The sequence below is a fragment of the Monodelphis domestica genome, chromosome 5 (assembly GCF_027887165.1).
Source record: "Monodelphis domestica isolate mMonDom1 chromosome 5, mMonDom1.pri, whole genome shotgun sequence".
Taxonomy (NCBI): Eukaryota; Metazoa; Chordata; class Mammalia; order Didelphimorphia; family Didelphidae; genus Monodelphis; species Monodelphis domestica.
Window position 1 is genome coordinate 165,589,193 of NC_077231.1, and position 22,503 is coordinate 165,611,695.

A 22,503-nucleotide genomic window follows, 5' to 3' on the forward strand; every position below is an offset into this window, starting at 1 on the left:
GACAGACAGTGGTTAGTTGACTTGCCCTGGGTCACACAGCTCATCAGTGTTTGAGGCCAGATTTAAATTCAAGAAGATGAATATTCCTGACTCCAGGTCTGGCACTCTATCCACTGTACCACCTAGCTGTCCCAACCTGGCACATAGTAGATGTTTAATAAATGTTTTTCAAATTTAATGCTTGTGTGGACTTAGGCAAGTCATTTTCCTCTTAAATCCTCAATGTTCTAACCTATAAAATGATACATGACCTTTAAGATTCTTTACCATCCATCTCTGAAGTTTCATTAGTTCCATGAGTGAGACAACCAAGGGGAACATAAAACAAATGAACAACAGCAAAAAAATATGAAGAAGGGAAGAACTGATGAATTTACATAGCATCTATCTTACTCCGATTGGCAATATTCTAGCTGTAGATAGGCTGGCATAACTTAAGGAGGCAGGCGTTTCCTCCTCTTATTCCTTTCTGCCACATCTTAGGAACCCTGACTGCAGATGACACTTCCTTCTCTTAGGGAAACACATCTGAAGTTTCCTTGCTGGATGGATTTTCCTCTACTGATTTTACAGAGACCTCTACTGGCCTTTTCCTGACATCTCTATGGCTACTTTTCTGAACGTTCTCTCTCAAACTCATTTCTACATCTAGGTCATTAGCCCCAGGCATAGTTAATGTACTCTTTTTTTGTTGTTGAACTACTAAGATTTATGACCTCATGGCCTTGTATCGGATTTCTCAGTTTCTCTTTCTGAACAAATTAGTACTCAGCCCATTCATCAAGCTAAGAAGGTAGTCACACCATGAACCTAATGAGCAAAGCACCTTTATTAGACCAAGCTGCAAGATCTGCCCACTTTCCAGGTTAGCTTTTGGTGGGTTATTTCTCAGGTGTTTTTCCTTAGGAGCATTTTACATTTTAGGCCACCACAACTTGTATGATTTCATCAGTGTGAGTGATCCTTCTATGGTTACACATTTTGGTTCTATCATGGTCTCCCTTTCTGTGTGAATCTTGTGCCTGCTTCCGCTTAAATCCTCCAGCAAAGTAAACACAGAGGCAAGGAGAACCTGAGGCTTGAAGAGCCTGGGTCTGAAGTCCAATAGAGAAGAAAGATCACAATTCTTTATTTCCTAAGATCTTGTACCATCCATTAAGTCTTGGCTGAAGATACAACCTGTGTACTCGACGCTTAAAACTAAGAGAGGTAAACAGTACCAAAGAATAGCTAGCATTTATATAATACCTTAGTGTGTACAGAGTCTTTTCATGTCATCTCATTTGATCCTCACAACAACACTGTGAGGCAGGTACCAGTATTATCTTCCTTTTATAGATGAGGAAATTGAGGTTGACAGAGATTTAAGTGATTTGCCCGGGGACCCACACACATATCCTGATGTGAAATCCAGCATTCTATCTGTTGGTCTAAATCCACAGTAATCAGTTGCAAGGTGAGTTTTGTAAAATAGCATACAGTAGGGACATACCTATATTCTCATCCACCTGGGAGGCTGAGGCTGATGGATCCCTTGAGTTTGGGAGTTTTAAGCTACAGTAGGCTTAAAGCCAATTGAGTAGCTACATTAAGTCTAGTACCAACATGGTAGACTCCTGGAATCAAGTGATCATCAGGCTGCTTAAGGAGGGGTGAACAGGCTCAGATGTGAAAAAACAAAGCAAGAACATCAATGGAATCAGACTTGTGAGTGACCACTGTGCTTCCATACTGAGTAAGAGAGGGAGATGCCAACACTCCTCCCCCTGCAAAAAAAAATGAGGAAAAAAATAGTGTTGGATATTTAATTAGTTTCAGCATTCTGTAGCTGAGCAGGTGTGCACTTGGAATGATGTGAAAAAAGGTGGCTTTTCTGGAATGTTCTAGTGGTGCTGTTGATATATGCACCAGATACTATTAACCTTGTTTTAATCACTGGTAACAATCTGGCACAAAGAAGTCCCCAGAGCATCAAGACCCCAAAGAGGAGAACCAGGTTGTTGTTTCTTTGTGGATGATAGATTTCCCTGTGCCAAGGTGTTTGGGTTAATACCATGCATTTCTTTTAGGTGATCCATACTTTTTAATGTGTGTTTTCCCCCTCCTATTTTAATCTGTATTGAGAGATAAGAAAGTCAGCCTGTTTATAAATGTCAGAAATAAAAGCTACTCCTGAGATAACTGGTGCTTTTAAAGTCTACTGACTAGCAAGATTGAATCAGTGTTTCAGCTTTGCCAAGCCTTTCTTTGGGCAGGAAATAAAACAGTTCTTTCTAGGCAGGCTCCCTTCTCCATAGGACGATCCTTGTTAATCAGAAGATATTTTTTGCTGCCAACATGCCTGTTAAAGATGAAAGGTAGATGTTTTTTTCTGGCACTAATTAGAAATGAGCACTATCTTTAAAAAATTGTGAAGGGAATATGCCAAGCCAATTCCTCCAAGAGAATCAAGCCTTTAATTTAACTCTTTGACTTGATATCTGAGATAGCATTAGATATTGATATAGTGAATATATATATATATATGTATATATATATATATTATTTATTTTGGTAGGGGGGTAAGCAATAGACCCAATGATTTCTTTGGTATAAAGGACTCTCAGTAAGGAACTTCCCTTCTTTAATGTGGATGGCCACTTGATTCTTAGACTAATTGCCTGGGGCATGCAGGATCACACAGCCAGGACATGTCTAGGGAGGACGCCAATCTATTGCATCTTGCCTCTGAGTTTACCTCTCTATCCACTGAACCATACAATTTATCTCCATAATCTTATACAGAAAATTGAGATAAATTTAACTAAGTATAGAGGCTTGGAATCCTTTCCCTTCTTTCTTTCATACCTTATTCAAAATTCCCTGACTTTAGTAAGCTTTTCCAATTATTTGCACCCTACTCTGATTACTTTTTGACCTCACTTCCCGCCCCCCTGCAGAAATGAAGTATTCAATCAGCTTTACATGCATGTGCCTATTTCCTTCTAATATATCATTTCTATGTTTTTATAGAGGTTATAACTTTGCATAGTTTATGAGATATCAAATTTCTTTTAGCTAGGGAGTATATCTTCTCTTTCTTTTTTGCCCCTCATTTAGCGGCACACTGAAGAAGTTCAATAAAAGTTGGTGATGGCTTGACCAACATTTTGAGTTTTATGTAGATCCAGGACTAACCTTAACTTGATTGGGATATGGTGATTTCTTCTGTGGAATGGCATAGAAGGGATTTCAGCATGTCCATAAACTTTCTTCAGTGGATTACCACAACAACCAAAATTTATTCAATTTCTTTATGTCAACTTTGAAGTTAGCTGAACATTCAAGATCCTCCCTCCATTATCTTGTTCAAGATAGTTTTCAATGTTATCTCTTCTTGCTTCACATTAGTAACTCCCTTCTTCAGTCCATCTGGTCTCCTTTTCTATTCTCTAAATATCTTGTCTCTGAGCCTTTCTTCACAATGGCTTTCTCCTTCCTTGTCCCAGCCTAAGATGCCCTTTCCTTTCCTTCTCATCTTTTCTAAATCCTACTTATTCTTTAAGGTCCAGATAAGTATCTCCCATGAATTTTTCCCTGACTTTCCACCCCATAGTGGTCTCTCTCTGTCCCATCCTCTCCCTTCCTTCCTCCCTCCCTCTCTCCCTCCTTCCCTCTCTCTCTCCTTCACCCCCCCCCCCCCATCTCTCTCTCTCTCTCTTCCTGTCTCTGTCTCTTTCTCTGTCTTTCGGTATCTTTCTCCTTCCATCTCTTTTCTGAATTCCCATAATAGTTATTAACGATAACACACACTTGGCTCTTTGTTGTATCTTGCCTTTTCCTTTCTACCAATCATTTGTACCTCTGTCTGATTTATTTTCTTCGAATCACCCTCTGCTTTCCCCTCTGCAACCTAACAGAATAGCACCATATGAAAATGGGAGTTTTGGACAGAGAGGAACTAGAAGAAGGACTAATTTGGGGGCATGAGGCACCATTATTGGGGAGCTTTGTGCAATTAGAGGCAGAGTGAAGTCTTTAGGCCTGGTAGGTGAAAGCCCTTTGAAAGGGGCCTCAAAGTGAAGCTTCAAAGTATTGAATGTGATGTAGGTGAAAGAACACTCTGAAGTCATAAATACTGGATTCTAATCTTGACTTCCATTTACTACCTGGGTGACTTTGGGCAAGCACCTTTACTTCTCTAGATCTTGTTTGCTTCATCAATAAAATGAAATGGATGAATGATATGATGCCTAAGACCTCTGCCTCCTCCAAATGTGGCCAGTACCATTTCCAATCACATTTAAGTCAGGTTTTGTGTAAATCATATAATGTAGTCAATTTACCCTGGGAGTTTTCAGACGTTTCCTTAACTGACCACTAGATGTCAGGTCATTACCATTCAATTATTTTATATTCCAGTTATAAATTGTCCTTCAGGTGGCTATTTTTCATAACAAAAGAGGCACCACAGGAGTAGCTTACTACTAAGTTAAATTTTATTTTCCCTTAGTGTGATACTTCAACAGTTCATATATGTGTGTGTGTGTGTGTGTGTGTGTGTGTGTGTGTGTGTGTGTGTGTGATGGAGGGGGGGAGAGGAAGAGAAAGAGAAGAGAGAAGCAGGCTCTTTATGAAAAACACTCTCAACTATCTATGTCATGGGAAGGAAGCAGGAGACTGGGGCAGGTGTATAGATTTGTTTAGAATCCATGGGCAATAAATGATAGATAAAAGATGATCTGCAGAATCAAGGATAGAATCAGATGTTTCCATTTCCCATGCTGGGTTGTGTCTTACTCTCTCCCCTAAATGTTTGCCACTGGACATTATTTCAGGGTTCTGAAACTACAGACTGGGTTTAAATCTTGGCTCTAACTCTTATTAGCTATATCATCTAGTTTCTCTAAGCTCCAACTGTAAAAAGGGGATAATAATACTGGAACTATGTACTTCACAAAGTTGTAAGGAAAGTGTTTTTTAGACCTTAAAATACTTTAAAATGTGAAATATGCTAATAATGATGACTAGGGGCAGTTCTCTACCAAATGAGTATATTATATAGACATTCTTTCTCAAGAACTTTTTTGTTCCATTCAAGGTTGAGCTCAAGTACCATTTTCTTGAAGTGTCTCTTCCTGATGCCCCTCTACCTAGCTCCCTCATACATTTCTCCATGACTACCATATTGTTCTTGCATTTATTGCAATATGGTTTGTATCTGTTGTTTCCCACCAGTAAAATGTAAGCTCCCTGAGGACAGGGATGGTTCTGCTTTTGACCTTGTATCCCTAGCACAGTACCTAGCACAAGATAGCTCCTCAATAAATTTTGTTTAATCCTATGATCTTAACATAATATACAATCTCCTGTAAAAAGGACTTTGCTTTGTGCTATTTTTGTCTATGTTGTGCATGTACTCAATTCAGTCTTAAAAATGAAGCCAGCATTGTGAGTTCAATCCCCACAAGGAGCAATTATCTTCAGTCAATTCCATGGTCACAGATTGTATGAATTTCAAGCTCCAGCCAGAAAGTTCATAAATGCAAGCTATCAGTCATGAGGGAGTCTGGTCAAGGAAGTGTGAATAGAATGGAAATCTTTCACTATGAATGAGAAAAAAAATATCCTGTTGTCATTGTGTTAGTACTATTCTGGAGGACAACATGTTCTTCTGTTATATCCTTTGAATTATTAAATGAATGTGTTTTTGCTCCAATATTTTACCTCTTAAAATATCCTGAATTTAAATACCAGAATAGTAAAAGTTAAAAATTTGTGGAATTTAGAGTTTAGAAGGGACTACAGAAATAATGATTTTAAAGATTTCAATTTAAAGATTTTAAAGTCCATTTTAAAGATGAAAAAATGGAGCCCTCTACTGATTTGTTCAAGGTAAGACCTGGAATTCAAATCCGAGTCCATTAATATTAAAACCAATGCTTTCCTAGCCTACATTGCCTCCAAGAATGAAATTGTAATATAATTTTTCCATTCTGTTTTGATGTGTTGCTTGATGATTGAGAGACTAATTTAATTTACTTTTTTGTTGTTGTATTTTGAAAATGTAAATAAGCTTAATGGATAAAATAAATCCATGTAAGAAGCCACAATTTTGGTTAACATTCTTTTGTGACTCTAAAAGTGGTGATTAGGAAATATCATGAGACAGAGACATCTGAAGTGAGGCAGTATGGTGCTGTAGAAAGAGCAAGGGAACTTAGAAAACTTAAATCCAAGTCTTACATTTGACAGGAGCTGTATGACCTTAAGCAAATCACTGAAACTTCTCTGAGCCACAGTTTTCTTATCTGTAAAATGGAGATAATAATACCCAATGCAACCTGCTTTATAGATGAATAGTGCTTTGTAAACTCAAAATTGCTGTTTAAATAGGAACCACTATCATTGCCCCTAGAATGGAGAGGACATGACAATGTTTTTGTTTAGGCTTTTCCTGCTTAGTCTTACATCATTAGGCTATGGTTTTTACATGATAAGTATAAAAGTCTATTCACTGGATAGAAAAGTGAGATTGGTGGTGAGATGAAGAGAAAACAAAGAAAGTTGTTTTCTTTCTAGATTAAGATATGTTTCCCTAGTTATTCTTTTTTTAATTTTAGGGTGATTATCTGGGTCTGAGAACTACTCATACCTCTGAGACATTAAAAGAAGCAGCAATTCTGTTAGATCAGTGGTTCTTAACCAGTTTTTATGCCTTGTCTCTCTTTTTTTTAAGTCTCATGGGCCCCTTCTCAGAATTACATTTTGGAAAGTATAAAATAAATCATATAGAATTACAAAGGAAACCAATGCTATTGTATAAGTTATCATAGCTTTTCAAGTTCACGGTTCCTGGGTTATGGATTTTGTGGTCTCCTTCAAAATCTAAAATTCTGTGATCACATATTATTATCAGGACTTAAGATATTAAGTGGGCATGATATAGGGAATTTTTGAAAATATAAGGGCAAGAATAGCCCAGGGAGTGCATTGATGAGAGGAGTATCTCCTTTAATTAAATCAAGTCCCATCAGAATGATAGGGTAACAAAATTTTCCAACCAAGAAGGCTATCATGTGTCAAGTAAAGTAGAAGCATACAATTCCTTCTTGTGTGTATGCTCATTGTATACCAGGCACATCATAGGCACTTAATACGTGCTTGTTAATTGATTGGCCAACCTTTACCATTTTGGTTTTTACCTCTGTTCCCTTCTTATGAAGTAGAAGTCTCAACTGCTTATCTTATTTTTTATTTATAAGAAATGGGGAAGCATCTGGGCCTGATTATGAGCCATGCTCATGGCACGGCTTTATGTTTTACAGGTGCAAAACTCTAAGGGGTACTGGGAAAAATTGAATGCCAATTTGGAATATGTCAAGTATGCGAAACCACCCTTACTGTATAGCAACAACATGGTCAAGAGAGAATGGAGGAACTTAATTTCAGAAGAGGTATGTGAAGATTGGTGAAGTCTTTGGGTAACAATCCCAGATTAAAACAAAATAGAAGGTAAAAAAAAATATTTTTAGACTTAGAAGAGATTTTGTTTTGTTTTTACATCTTAACCTTGCCCATTCAATATAATGATGAGGAAGCCATAGCCCAGTGAGAATTAATAATTGCATTACCAAAGATTGCATATTGCTCGATAACAGAACTGGGACTGGAATTTAGTTCAGGTCTCCAATTCTTAACCCAGCATCCTTTCCATTTGTCCACCTTCCTATTAGAGGCTAAGGGATATGGGACTCTGAAGTGCTGTGTATATTATTAAACAAGCTTTAAAAAATGAAAAGGACCACACTATTGGTGGGGGTACTAAGTTTCACTGACTTTAGTGCACCAATTAGGTAAAACAATGGATAGAGCATTGGGCTTGAAGTCAGGAAGACCCAAGTTCAAAAGCAGCCTTGGACACCTAGTTGTGTGACTCAGTGCAAGTCACTTAAGCTCTGTTTGCTTCAGCTTCCTCAATTGCAAAATGGGGATAAATCATAGCATCTACCTTTCCAGGATGTTGTGAATCTCAAAGGAGATATTTGTAAAGCACTTAGCACATTTGGGGCACTATCTAAATGTTTATTCCCTTCCTGATGTTCACTTATTTTCAGTTGTATTCAACTGTTTGTGATCCCATTAGAGGTTTTATTGGCAAAGAAACTGGAGTGGTTTTCCAGTTCCTTTTCCTAGCTCATTAAAAACAACAACAACAACAACAAAAACCCTCTGCCTACTGTCTTGGAATCAATACTGCTTATTTTTCTAAGGTAGAAGAATGGATAGGGCTACTAGGCAATGGGGATTAAGTGCCTTGCCCAGAGTCACACAGCTAGGAAGTGTCTGAGGCCAAATTTGAACTCATGAAGATGAATTTTCCTGCTTCCTTGCCCACTGCTTTATTCACTGTACCACCTAGCTGCCCCTATTCCCTCCCTACTCTCCTTTTATTCTCAAACTTATTTTTCCAACTTTGGGGGGATTAAACAAGTAGTGATGGTCTCCCCCTCATTTTTTGGAGACCTGGCATCGTCTTCTAAATACAAAAGGGAACCCCTAGCCACATACCTTTTGTCTTTCACGTCTTTAACACATCTCATTCTAGAAAAGAGGAAAAAGAAGATCTACTGCATATTTCAAGAACATTCATGAGAATGCCATAAAGTAAGTTAGCACCAAATGTTATCATCTATATTAATAAACTAGATGTCTTTCCTTGAAATAACCTTATTGGACAAAGTAAAGACAGATGACAGAAGTAGCTCTTTCTTCAATTGTGTATGCTCAGCAGGTTATTACATTTATGTACTTGGATCCCATTACAAAAGCAGGCAGTTTGGGGTGGGAAGGAGGTAGATATAATGAGGAGAATGCTAAGAAAGTATTTATAGGCTGAGCCTTGTTAACCTTCACTTGTCTGCCTCCAGTAATAGGTGGGCTGCTTAAAAAGTTTGAGGCTGCTAGCAAGCTTGTCCTTACTTTGAAGGTTTAATTAATATAATTTCTACAAATTGAGTCATCTCAGAGTGGTAGAAGTATGGGCCAAATTCTGACCTCTATTCTATTTTTTGTTTCTATTCTCTTTAGTAACCAAGAAGTACAATTGTTGTAAATTGGGCCAGAGGTTTAAGATGAAAAAATGTTACATGATGTTATAATTGTTTAATGTCACTTTTTTTGCCAAGTTAATTAAAATCATGGAGCTTTCAAGAGATAAGAGAACAATTTCTACCATACTCTTTAGTATCTAAGGTATTTAAGTAGTAATTGCTTTGGGGGGGATATAGTCTTCCTTTTTCCCCTCTGAATTTCTCATACTTGTGAATAACATGAACCAATTTTTTTTTCATAGGGTGATTTCCAACCTAGAAACGTGGACTGTAGGTAAGAAAAGACCTGAGCTAAACCCTTTTTACGTTCTGCCAGTGAGAAAGGTACTCCTAAGCCCTCGTTTTTCTCCAGTTACCCATTGAGAATAGAAGAAAATCTATGTATAATTCATTCTGGGCTTTCTAATTTGTATCCCTTTATGGGACCTTAGTGAATCTAAAAGATTTGACTATTTAAATTGTCACATTACTCCTACTTTTGTTAATTATTTCCATAGGATACAATGTTAGATTAAATGACTTTTCAATGGGCAGTTAATTCCTTTTTAAAAATTAAAAAAATTGTTTTCAGTTAATTCTTTAGGAAATTATACTTGGCTAAATCTATGATGTTTTCCAGGAAAGTAAATATCTATTATGATGAGATAGCATCCTCTTCAGAAATCCTCATCTTATGCAATTCTTAGATAAATATTAAGTGCTTACTCTGTATCAGAAACCATGCTAACTGCTAGGGATGCAAAAACAATGAAAACAGGTTGGCTGTGGGCAACTAGTTGCCTCAGTGGATAGAGAGTCCTGGGTTCAAATGTAACCTCAGCCACTTCCTAGCTATATGACTCTGGGCAAGTCACTTAACCCCCATTGTCTAGCCCTTGCCACTCATCTGTCTTGAAGCCAATACATAGTATTGATTCCAAGACAAAAGGTAAGAGTTTTAAAACAAAAAAAGTTAGTCCCTAATTTCAAGGAGGTTATATTCTAATGTGGTGAGACTACACATAGTGGGAATGTGGACAGAGGAGGAAGAGAGAGGGGAATTATAAAAGTATGGAAGTGAAATGGACCAGGAGGGAAGTGAACAGTATATTTGGGACTTTTGATGATACAGAGATTTGATGCAAGGACTCACCAGTCATCAAGTCAGCCTCTGGATAGTATCTTGTTGATATCATTCTACATATCCTCCATAGGTCTATTCAAAATGCTGAAGATCTTCGTTTGATGTGTTGGTCCCTTGTTGAGGTCCATTTGTTTTCCCTCACACTTGCTTTCTGACTGGTCCACCTCCTTATTCAGTCTCAATTTCCTTGATAATATTCCTTGTACCACTTTCTGCCTAAACAGCAAGATAAATAATAAACTGTAGCCAACCTTAATTCATGTGCCCACTGTGAATGATTAAATAATGCATTTCTTAAGTACTTACTGTATGCAAACAAATCCCTGTGTTATTTGCTGAGTTTACAAACAGAAAAGCAAGACAAGATAATTGAGACAAGGCTAGGAGCTCATGTTCCAATGCATCTTCCAATTACTTTTTGGGTCACCAGTAATTTTGATTCTTTTCAGCTCATATTATATAGTGTGCTATAGTTTAGAGCCTTTTAGAGGCACCGGAAAAATTGTCATATTAAAGAGATGGGCTTCTGTAACAGTGGGGATCTTGAGAGCATTGAAAGTATTATAGTTTTCCAAAGATAGTTCAATTAATATCTTCTGCTCAGTTCTGGGTCCAGTTTATTGTCCATCTGCAATATTGGTTTAAAATATATGTGTATTGCTGTACTCGCTCAATGGAGAGATACTTACCCAGTTGCAATATAACTTTTTCATCCTTTTTTTATTTTCTACTGTGGATGGTCAGATCACTCTCTGATTATTATAGATTTCACTGAGAGGTGAACATTTTTATTTCATATTTTAAAATTAAAATTTATTATTAAAATAAAAAATTATTCAGGGAATTAATCCAGTTAGTACAATGCCAAACATGGATGGCCCATGAAACAGTGTTATATTTGGCTCATGCCAATTAGCCAAATGATTTTACAACAAGTTTTTATGATTTAACTGGTCCACTGGGCCAGTCTCATAGAAGCCTGCTTGTAATACCAGCATCCATTTTAGGAAATCACTTGCTCCTGGACTCTTATTTCTCTAATTATTTAATGTTTGTTTTCCCTTTTTTTTTTGCTCAGCATCTATTAGCTCAATGGATCCATAAATCTTCCCTCACTTTGTCTGTATTCTTCATATTCATTGTTTCTCATGTATGCTTATATCCCATTATATTTCTATGTCATGATTTATTCACTGGGCATCCATTTTGTTTTTTATACTTTCTTACTATAAAAAGTGCTGTCATAAATATTTTAGTGTGTTCGGTATGAATGGGATCTTTCTTTTTATCTTTGACCTACTTGAAGTATATGCCTGGTACTGGGATAATCAAATGATATGAACATTTTAGCTACTTTCTGAGCATCATTTTAAATTGCTTTCCAGAGTTTTTGGACCAGATGAATTATCATATTGTCTTTCCCCAACTCCTTTGACATTTGATGCTTCCTATTTTTTTTTTTTTGGATCATTTTGGTCAATTTGTTGAGCTTGAAATAAAACCTCAGAGTTGTTTTGGGTTGTATTTCTCTTGTCAGTGATTCAAAGAAATCTTTGATATGGTTTCTTATAGTTGCAATTCTTGCTCTAAATTTCATTAGATATGTTATCACTAAGAGCAGCAGCCATCATAATCAAAGGTTTACAAGAGTGGTCAAGGTGAAATTTTCTTTGACCACAGGCTGTCCAAGCTCATTTAACAGTACCCATTGAGCTATAGCCCCTTCTGTTCATTTCCCTGGGCTTTTAAAAACTTTCCTTATCTAAAACTGAGGTATTCTCCCTCTGGTATTAAAAAGAGACCATCAGTGCCTTTAACTGGAAACATAAGGGTGGTGTGACATAGATTGACTTTAGTCCTGTTAGAACTGGGTTTCACAATGTCAGAAATATTTCCAGATTGGTCCAAGTTCCTATTTTGTTTACAGCTCTGCCTCCCTCCCACCCCCTCATTGACATCACTTGCCTCTTTCTGGATCACTAGTCATCTTCTCTTAATGTTCTTCAGGAAACCTTGTGCTGGTCTCATGTGTTGTGGTTGAACTAATTGCTGGGAAGGAATTGTTGTTATTGTAGAGAACTGAGATATCATTACTGTATGAAGTCTAGTGTTACTATGTTTTTGTTTCATCATCAACCCAAGAACCAGATAAGATGGTAGCAAGGTTTGACTGAAATGTAGTCATCTTTTGCTGAAAGATGACAGAAATGTAACCACTTCTTTGGTGAAAGGAACCTTATGCTTTCAGTTTACACCATGAATATACTCAACTAGTGCTGCTTAGCCCCATTGACCAATCCACCATTCAGCCTTAACCATTTTCCTTTCCTAAATCCACATAGGAAGTAAAGGCAGGGATTTCACAACAAGAAGATAATTTTTCTTTGTAATTAATTTTTTCCTCAATGAATGAAAATCTACCTTCTATCTCTTTTGCCACTGATAAAGAAAAACAAAACCCTCATTAAAAACATTTATAGTCAGGCAAAAATAAGTCCCTGTATTGGCCATGTACAAAAATAGTATTTCAGGCTGACCTTTGAGTGCATTGCCTTTCTCTCAGGAAGTGGGTAGCATGTTTCATCATGAATCCTTTGGTATTGTGGTTGGTCATTGTTTTGATCAGAGCTCTTAAATCTTTCACAGTTTTTTTTTTGACTTTGAAACATTATTGTTATTGTATATATTATTTTTCTTTGTCAACGAATTTTACTTTGCATTATTTCATATGAATCTTCCCAGGTTTCTCTGAAAACATTCTCTTTGTTATTTTATTATATCACAAAAGCATTTATTCCATCACATATACAATGTGGAATTGTTCAGCAATTCCCCAGTTGATATGCATCCCTAGTTTTCAGTTCTTTGCCACTGCAAAAAGAATTCAGTATATAATTCTTGTTCTCCTTACTTCCTGCTCCTTCAGCTTGCCTGGTACAACATGTCACCTTGGAAGTGGAAAAACTTAATATTTCCCACTCTGTTCAAGTTACTTTATAAGCTAAGTAACTCATGTTTAGATGGGCTAAGATGATAATCCAGAACATATCCTTCCAAACTAAAGTTAGCAATTTCATTGCCAGCAAACTCTCTGGGAGGAAGAGATGGAGTGGGCCAAGTCTTGTCTTGTCCTGGTTTATTGTCTCCTTAGTTAATAAAATATCTTTATCCTTCTGATTCTAATTACTAAAGCCTTCTTATTCATAAGTAATGGAATCTGATTTCATTTTTTCCATTCAGACACTATTATTTTAGTGTCTGAATGGAAAAATGAAACTGGACCCTATCAGGATTCGATATCTTTTTCCTTTGAAGACTTTTCATTTGTTTACTCTTCCTCTCATAGAGGTCTTGGCTTCTCTTCTGAATTTATGTAGGAGCCATAATCTGTCATGTATAAAATCTTCAGTGCATTCTCAAGCACCTCCCAGTGAGCTGGGGGAAAAAATCTAATTCCTAATACCTCTTCCTCTATTTTTTTCTTTTTGGCTAGATGTTGAATGCTAGGAACTATATAGTAACTATGCAAGTATTTGTTGTCTAAATAGTACTCTGTTTCATTTCAGAGCCACGATTAGTTCCCCTCTTCCAGGAGGAAGATAATCAGCAGAGACTGCTCATAGGACTGGTATGTATTCTATGGGCTGTCAATGTGCCAGAGTGCTCTGGACCACAAGCCAGGCAAAAAGTCAGTTCCTGTTGTTTTATTTTAACATCATTTTTTTTATTGCAAGACAGGGAATCAGGAAAGTCTTGTATTATTGGTTTCAAATTCAACAAAATAGAACCCAGTGTCACTATGTCACAGAATCTCAACTTTCCTAGGATAAGTGAATAAAGAAACATTTATTACTAGGCTAAACACTGAAGATACAAAAATGAGAATGAAACAGAACAAGCCCTCAAGGAATTTATATTCTATTGGGTGAGACAATACATATATGGAAGTAGTGGCCAGAGAAGGAAGTTTCTGGAAAATTAAAGGTGTAGTGAGTTGATTCATAGGTAAGTCAACTGAGACATCCTTTCTATGAACCATAGTAATATGATGGGTTTGATTTGATTTCCTAGCATAGGGGAAGAGGTGGGAAAAAGGCATATGTGTGTGTGTGTGAGTTGGAGGAGAGTTATGCCAAAAATCTATTCAACTCTGAATTGATCTAATATCGGTGCTTGTACAGCATATTCTAAGGAATTTAATTATTCTTGAATTATGCCTGAGTTTCCTTTTGTATTCCATTTGAGCCTTAGAAGCGTATGCTTTTATGTGAACATGAATCTGCTGAATTCTTACTTTACTTAGGGACATCCTTTATGTGTGGAGGAGAGGAAGGGTATAGTGCTACAGTCATTTGTGTGGGGATAAATAGAAAGCAGCTTCAAAATCCAATATTCTCTCACTTTCAGACTAGCTAGTAGTACAGCTTGGTAACTTGAGGGGAAAAGATCCCTTTGCTTTAACATTTGATACCATCTTCCTCCCCCTAAACTATTTTCAAGTCTAATAACCTATATGAAGATGAGATATGATTGTCAGCTAGAACATACACGTACATACCTCTGCCTGTCTTGGCTTGGCTAGCTCACAGTGTCAATATCCCCAAACCAATATTCTGTGCAACAACTTTCCTTCATTTTCAGCTTCCATTCACCCCCAGTGGTGGGCAGTGAAGGGGTGTAGAAAAGAAAGAAAATCAAGTGATCTGACAAAGCCTTGTCTGAAGCAACATAGCACACTGGAGTGGCAATATGATAGTACCTCAGACACTTATTGACTTGGAGTCAAATCTGTTAATTACTTGGAGCCTCAGTTTTCTCATCAATAATATGGGGATCATTAAATTTAATCTACTCATCTCATGGGATTACCATGAGGTTCCAAACATAAAGCATCAAATAAATGTAAATCTGCCATATTTCATGTCTTTCTTTGGACCTGGGGGATTTATATAGGGTTTTATCTCTTGTAACTTTTTCTAGAAAGGCAGTGTAATGACTTTGGAATTTACACAGTAACATGGGTGGCAAGAAAGAAGGGCCAATTTTTCTACAATAGCAAAAATACAAAACTTGTTTTGAAGTCCAGATATGATTTTATTAAAACGTCCAGTGTTATGGGAGCCGAGTATATCATATGCCTTTTTAAAGTCAATCTGCTGAGAGAGAACAATGAAAATTAAGAGCATGCCCCATAGGGAATGAGATTTAATCTCATTCACTAGGTCCTATGCTTGGGACTGTTTAAATAGCAGACACAAAACTTTAATGCTTCAGGAACCTTGTTTCTGTTCTGTGAAGATGAAAGAATACTAAGGCTTTGTAGTGTAATTCTCATGATTTGTTGATAGGGGTCAGCAGTCTCTTTTTGTTTGAAGTGTCACCAGTTAAAGGATTCTGAGTGCTCTAGGAAGCTCTAGGAAACAGGCAAAGGAAAAGTGAAGAAGAAAAGATGTAGAAGAAAAAGGAAGATGAACAGAAGGAGAATAACAGTGTTACAGGTTGCCTTTCTCCCCCAGATTTGCAGAATATGAAAATGGGTCTATTTTAGGGAAGCAAAATGAGAAATGTATTTATTACCTTTGCATTGTGGGTGCATATATGTATGTATATATGTGTACATTTGTTTTATTCAATGTATCTGATTTGGTTTGGCAAAGAGATTTATTAATTATATTTTCTCTTATGATCATCTGCGTTTAAGATGCTAAGACAAAGAGAGGTCAAATGACTTGCTCAAGGTCACAGTGTTTGAACCCAGATCCTTGGACTCCAAGCCCAGTGTTCTTACCACTGTAACATACTGCCCACCTAATGAATGTGAAAGAGCTGCCCACTGTAAAAAAACATACACAAGTGGAAATGTCAAGAAAGTGAAAGTCACATCTTTAGAAAGTTGCAAACTGTAATCATTTAGCATCTGTGCTTTATAAGCAATTGGGGGAACACTGAGTATTATGGGAATTCTTTTGACACCATATTTTATGTGTCAGTTGGCTTCGTGGCATGACTTGTGAAATTCAGACACTCTTGGGAAGAGGTGATAAAATTGTTTTGCTGAATCTGGTATGAGAGAGTAAGCCAAATTTTGTGTGTCTAATAATTCTTCTTCTTTTTTTAATAGATGGTCTCTGAGCTGAAAGATCATCTCTTGCGGAATCTCCCTGTACAATTCATAGGAAAGAAGAAAATTGAACAGTTGGTCCTGGACTATGTTTCAAAAATGGTGGGATTTTCCGTTTTCTTCATCTGTTCAGTGAATTTTATTGTATTTCTGGGATTTCCAGCCCCCTCTTTCCTTTTCTTCATCCTTCACTGTGCCAAATATGCATTGATTGAGCAATTTTGTCTTTTGCCTTTCTTTGTATCCCCAGGGATTAGATTAGTGCCTGACACATAGTAGGGACTTAATGTTTGTTGATTGACAATGTTATGGGATTGCAAGAAGTATGTGTATATATATATATATATATATATATATATATATATATATATATATATATATATATATATATATATATATATATATATATATATATATATATATAGCACATGTCCACTGCCCTCAAGGAACTTATAAGATAACAGAGAGAATTATGTACATACATAGTTACTGATTCTGGTAAATAATTACTTCTAAATCATATAAGGATCTCATAGTTCAAAAGAGAATAGAGGATCTGAAATAATTGATATTTTTATAACAATGTAAGCCCACAGAGCTTCAGGAAGTAATAGTAATGATTTCTGCACCCTGGTGTTTTTTTACTATATTTTGATTAGCTATTATTATCATTACTATAATAATGTGAGCTACTGTTCCTATCCTTGGTGTGGGTGGACAATTTGCATTTTGAGGCAATCTTGCTCTTCCTAAAGCTTTAGGAGGTTGAAGTCTTAATAAAAATTGGAGATGGATTGGAAATAATATAATCTAATCATATTCTTATTAGAAAATTTTTGCGTAGAAGTTTTTGTAGATATCACAGTGCATACAATGCTAGACTTGTAGTTCTGAGTTCAAATCTACAGATACGAGCCGGGTGACCTTGGACTAGGTATTAAATATTTATCAGCCTCAATTTCATCATTAGTACTTACTTCAAAGGTTGTTACTAGAATTAAATGAATTAATATATGTTAAGCACTTTGCAAACCTTAAAACACTGTATAAATATTCGCTATTATATCATCCAGTCCAGTCAGCCTGTTTTAAGCACCTAATATGAACCGCAACTCTTCCTGAGCCTTCTGTGGGCCAGGCAGTGTGCTAATCCTGGGGTTCAGCATACATGAACTCATCAGACACAATAAGCTTTTAAAGTGGGTTCTATTGTAAGGAGGAAAGGGATGAAATGGTTTGCGAACAAGGAATAGAGAGGAGAGTTTGCAAAGCGGAACTTGCCGCAAGCTACGGAACTATATAGACCCTATTCTGGAATGCGGAGAACATAGAAAAGAGGACACAGAGCTCAGCGGGGGGCTTGGTTTCCTGTCTCTGGGGGAACTTGAAGCTGTAACTTCCTGTGGCTTGCGCCTGTGCGAACCAAGTGGGAGTTTGCCTTCTTTTTCCCTGTGGAGCGGAAGCTGTCCTGCTGTCGAGATCTCTCATAAAGGGTTCAAATGAACTACCCTGACCAACTATAAAACCTAACAAACGCGATTTGGGAGGATTAGTAGGTCAGGGAATTATATAGCTGGGGATTTCTAGACAGAGTGTAGTTAAATAGGCAGCCCGAAGAAATGAAGACGGCCCTTTGCACAGCCCGTAGGAAAGGGGGGAGGATCGCCTAGAAGTTATAGTTTAGGGATTCCTATTTCCTAATCCTCCCGTCCTGCTTCTGTGAATAACAATAAATCCTGTTTGGGTTTTATAAGCTTGGTCTACAAGTCAGATAGTGTTCTGGGCCTGGGAAAGGCTGTAAGGGCCTAACCTCACTGTGGGCTATCAAGTACCAGCAACACTTCTGTAAACTCACCATCTTTATTATTCCCTTATTTCACTATAGAATTTATAGGGCAGACAGAGCAGTGGAAAAAGCAAATGGGGGTTGGAATCAGGAAGACTCCTCTTCATTGGTACAAAGTCTGCCTCAGACATGCATTGGGCAAGTCACTTAACCCTGTTTGCCTTAGTTCTTTATCTGTAAAATGAGCTAGAATAGGAAAACCCTAAATGGGGTCGTGAAAAGTAGACACAACTGAAAAATAGCAAAACAAGAAATAGAACATATGCCTAATGCAAGTATATATAGTTAATAATCAAATATTTCTTCACATTTGGTCAGATCAAATTTGCAAATGAGTCAATTTGCATTTTGGAACTTATAACATATAGGGTGTCCCCAAAACTTTTAATAGCTTAAAACTGAATTGGACTTGAGACGTGCTACCATATATTTAACATGCTGAATTGATCAATATCTGAAATGGGCAAGAACAATTAATAAGTTAATTTGTAAAATGAAGATAGTAATACTGATACTACCTATTTCATAGGGTTGTTGTGATGAGCACACTAAAAACTTAAAGTGATATATAAATTGAGCATTTATTTTAAATAATTATCACTTTTGTTATGACCTTTGCCATCACAATCTTTTGGTGGTTTGAGCTACTCTTCTGCTATCATTATAATCCAGCGGGACTTAACAGTGAAAGAAAATATATTTTAAGTTTCCCCAGTTCTATTTGAATATCATTCTCGAATTTCCCGGTAGGGAGTGGTGTCCCAGTTAGTATTTTCACCTAAAATACTCGTCATCAAGTCATATGAGAGTGAATTAACTGAGGGTTTGGAATGAAAAAGGGTTGGGAAAGTCTTCCCGTAAAATATGGGCTTTTAGCTGAGTTTTAGTAGAGTTCTTTTTCTTAGTTGTGTGTATTTCATGCTTTTCCATTTTTGGATGTTGGTCCCAAAGAAGTGACTTCAGAGGGACCTTTCTCTGTCCCAACTATAACATCAGTACCAGCTGCAGCGAACAAGTTTGGCAGTTGCTTAGAAGGCTTGTGTTGTTGAAATGGAGCTGGAGGGGAACTACACTCTGGGGAGGTTAATTACTTTCATCCTCACGCCATTGGGCTTCACATGTTTCCTCTTCTCTTGTACTGTAGCTGGACCTCCTTTGCCAGATGCTGGAAACTAGTTGGAGGAAACACAATCTTCATTCCTGGGTTTTTCACTTGTACGCAAGTATTTCTTGTTTCTGGTCTAAAGGATCAAAACAATTCTAGGTTGCTATTAAGGGATGTTTTGTACTTTACTCAACCACCTGCCCACCTCTCTCTCCAACCTCTTAGCTCAAAGCACTTACTAGTTGTCTCATGTATCATTTATATCAGTTTAGTGGTGTAGTGGATCAGGAACTCACTGGAGAAACTTGGATTCATTGCCTCTGATATATATTGGCTGGGGAACTCTGTGCAAGTCACTTAACCTCTTAAGCCCCAGTCCAAAATGATTAGTTGCAGAGAATTTGCTGACTTTGCAATGGTGGAGAAAATTTCTCCACCTGAGAATTCTTTTTTTCCGTGGAATCACAGGTTTATTCCACATCCCTTTCCTTGTTTACTATCTCTCTTCCTCCTTTCCTATCTTCTTTTCTCAGTGTGTAGGGATTTAATAAAGACCAAAGCCCCAGGAAGTCCCTTAGATGATTTAATTAGATGAATTTTAGTTAACATAATTTGTAAGCCCGAGTATTTTAGCAGTCTGGTCACATTCTTAGAACAGCTGGGGTTGGTGTAGTTGCCAGTATAAAACTAATTTAGAAATTTTCTATGAGACAGCATGTTAAATGATTCTAACAGATTCTCCTTTTGAAATGTTACATATATACTGTCAGATTTGGTTGCTTTTACTTATTTGTTTGGGGGTTTTTTTGGTTATTGTTCCAAGGGAAGGATCATTGCCTGAGTGGGAAGCAGCAATCGGGAGAGACCTATCTAGAAAGTACCACAACATAACAATAAAAGGCATCAATAAAACTTCACGTCCTTCCCCAATTATAAGAGACTGGGAAAAATGAATTTCCCAGCAGACAACCTGTCTTCATTTAATCTGTAACACTGGTCAAATGGATCTTGAAAGAATGCTAGTTCTATATCTCACACATTGTTCTGTAATTTGTTTTAGTGATGGGAGTGGAAGTGCAGGTGAATATGCAGTCTTTCACACCATGACTCAGATTTTGGACTCTGTGAACAGGATGTGTTTACCTCTTCCTCCTGGTAAGGGCTTTTGCCATCCATTTGTTTGCACGAGTCTTCTGAACCTGTTCTCAGCTATTTGTATCCCTCCTTTTATTTATTTGTTTGTTTATTTATTTGTCCTTATTCTCTTTATGTTTATTTTGTCTTTTTGTATACATGTCCTTGTCGTATCTTCTGTTAGAATTTGATCTCCTTTCCAGTAGGAATTGTTTCATTCTTTGTGCTTCTACTCCTATCTTCTAGTACAGTTCCCAGCACATAGTAGGTACTTAATACAAACTTATCAATTGTTTAGCAACAACAAAGGAGGAATGGGCCAGATTTAGAGGTCATGCAAGCTCATTTTCATGTTTCTTGGGGTTTCTAAGGAACAGGTCCAAGCCAATTCTTGAGTTAGTTTCTAAGACATGTATAAATCCAGATCTTTGTGAATCTTTTTTATACTATCCTGCTCCTTACAACATCTATTGAAATTTAGAGTAAGAAAAAACCTTGGCAGCTATTTAATCCAGTTTCCTACCTTCTTCTATATGAATTTTATGTGAACATATTATAGTTGGTTTGTTTATATTTTATTATGGCACCTGAGTTTAATTTCAGCTATATCTTAATGATTTCTGTCAGCTATTGAGTATAAAGTGATCAGGTTTCCTTCCCCACTGAATTCAAATCTCCCACCTAATAGTGAAGAGGGAAAAGATGTGTTCATCTATGTTGGAAGAGGGCTAGGGGAAATACTTTTGAAAAGTTGGCTTTTTATATTGGGTGAGCAGGTCAATTTTGGAGGAATGATTTTTACTTCAAAACCTTCTCTCCTATAAATTATTTTCCCCTTATGTGACAAATAAATAGAAGTAGGTAGATCACAAGTGATATAAAATAGGATTGAGGTTTTGACTCATGTCATTGGGTCCCAAGGGTCATATATTGCTGGGTGATGACTTTTTAATAGTAATATATTTCTTGGGATGAATCATGATTGTGAGTCATAGTATACATCAGTCCTTGAAAAGTTAAAACCAAGGGTTACCCAAAGGTCAATGGAGAAGTGCATTGTAAACTTGAATAGGATATAATACAATTCCAAAGGTCCCATGATGTCCTGGATCATTGTCTTGATCAGTGTAGCAAAGCCTTTCACAGCTGATCATCCTTGCTATTATTGTATATAATATTTTTGTACTAAAAGATCCTTTCTCCTCTTTGATCTCTTTGGGATATAGACGTAGTAGTGTTATTGCTTGGTCCAAGGGGTCAAAGGATATGCACAGTTTGATGCCCTTTGAGTGTGGTTTCCCACACAAAATATCCTCCCAGATGGTTAAAATGGTTCACAATTCCTCCAACAGTACATAAGTTGTATCTATTTTTCCACACCCTCTCTAGCATTTGCTATTTTCCTTTTCTGCCATGTTAGCCAATTGATAGGTATGAGGTAGTATTTCAGAATTAACACCCCCTTAAGTATTAACAAATAGCTTAATACTGGCACTTCTGTGCTCAAAGCTAGTAAAACTGATATACTTTCTTGGAGCCTATAATAAATTGAGAGGAAATACTTTTGAAACAAGCAGCCATCACTTCACTGAGACAGAATAAAAGGCTAATGACAGGAAGCAACATTGAAATTAGAATTATTTATCTCTGGATAGGTCCAAGGGAAAAAAAACTAAGATCCAAGAATGGAATCAAAAGACCTTCTATGTAATATTCACATGACCTCAGTCAACAGTATATCAACAAAGAAGTATTGAACAAATGACAGTTCTCTGGATTTCATTGGGGAAATGAAGAGTTTATGATAGCAATGCAAGATCAAGTCATTGGTGTCAGAAATCATAGACAGTTTATCTTTAAGGAGTTATAATTATTGAACAATGTTGATTATTCAAGAAAATGCTGGAAATTGCACAGCATATAAAATCAGGCTATAAAAATGTGTTACCTACCAAAGACCTAGCAGGCAATAACCATATGGCTAGAATTATACGTCAGAAACTTGCTATGTTTCATGGAAAAAAAAGATGACAAATTCCCATACTACAAATACAGACTTCAACATGGCCCATTGAAATCAAT

General features: G+C 36.9%; 1 protein-coding gene across 1 annotated transcript in view; it reads left to right on the forward strand.

Moving 5' to 3' along the window:
* GSAP (gamma-secretase activating protein) overlaps positions 1–22,503 on the forward strand; it is a 109,462-nt gene that overhangs the window by 65,619 nt on the left and 21,340 nt on the right. The window contains exons 20-26 of the mRNA XM_007504052.3: positions 7,308–7,436; positions 8,588–8,646; positions 9,335–9,366; positions 13,782–13,843; positions 16,337–16,438; positions 19,327–19,397; positions 20,348–20,442. Coding sequence (XP_007504114.2) covers positions 7,308–7,436; positions 8,588–8,646; positions 9,335–9,366; positions 13,782–13,843; positions 16,337–16,438; positions 19,327–19,397; positions 20,348–20,442 — 550 coding nt within the window. The remainder of the gene's footprint in view (positions 1–7,307; positions 7,437–8,587; positions 8,647–9,334; positions 9,367–13,781; positions 13,844–16,336; positions 16,439–19,326; positions 19,398–20,347; positions 20,443–22,503) is intronic.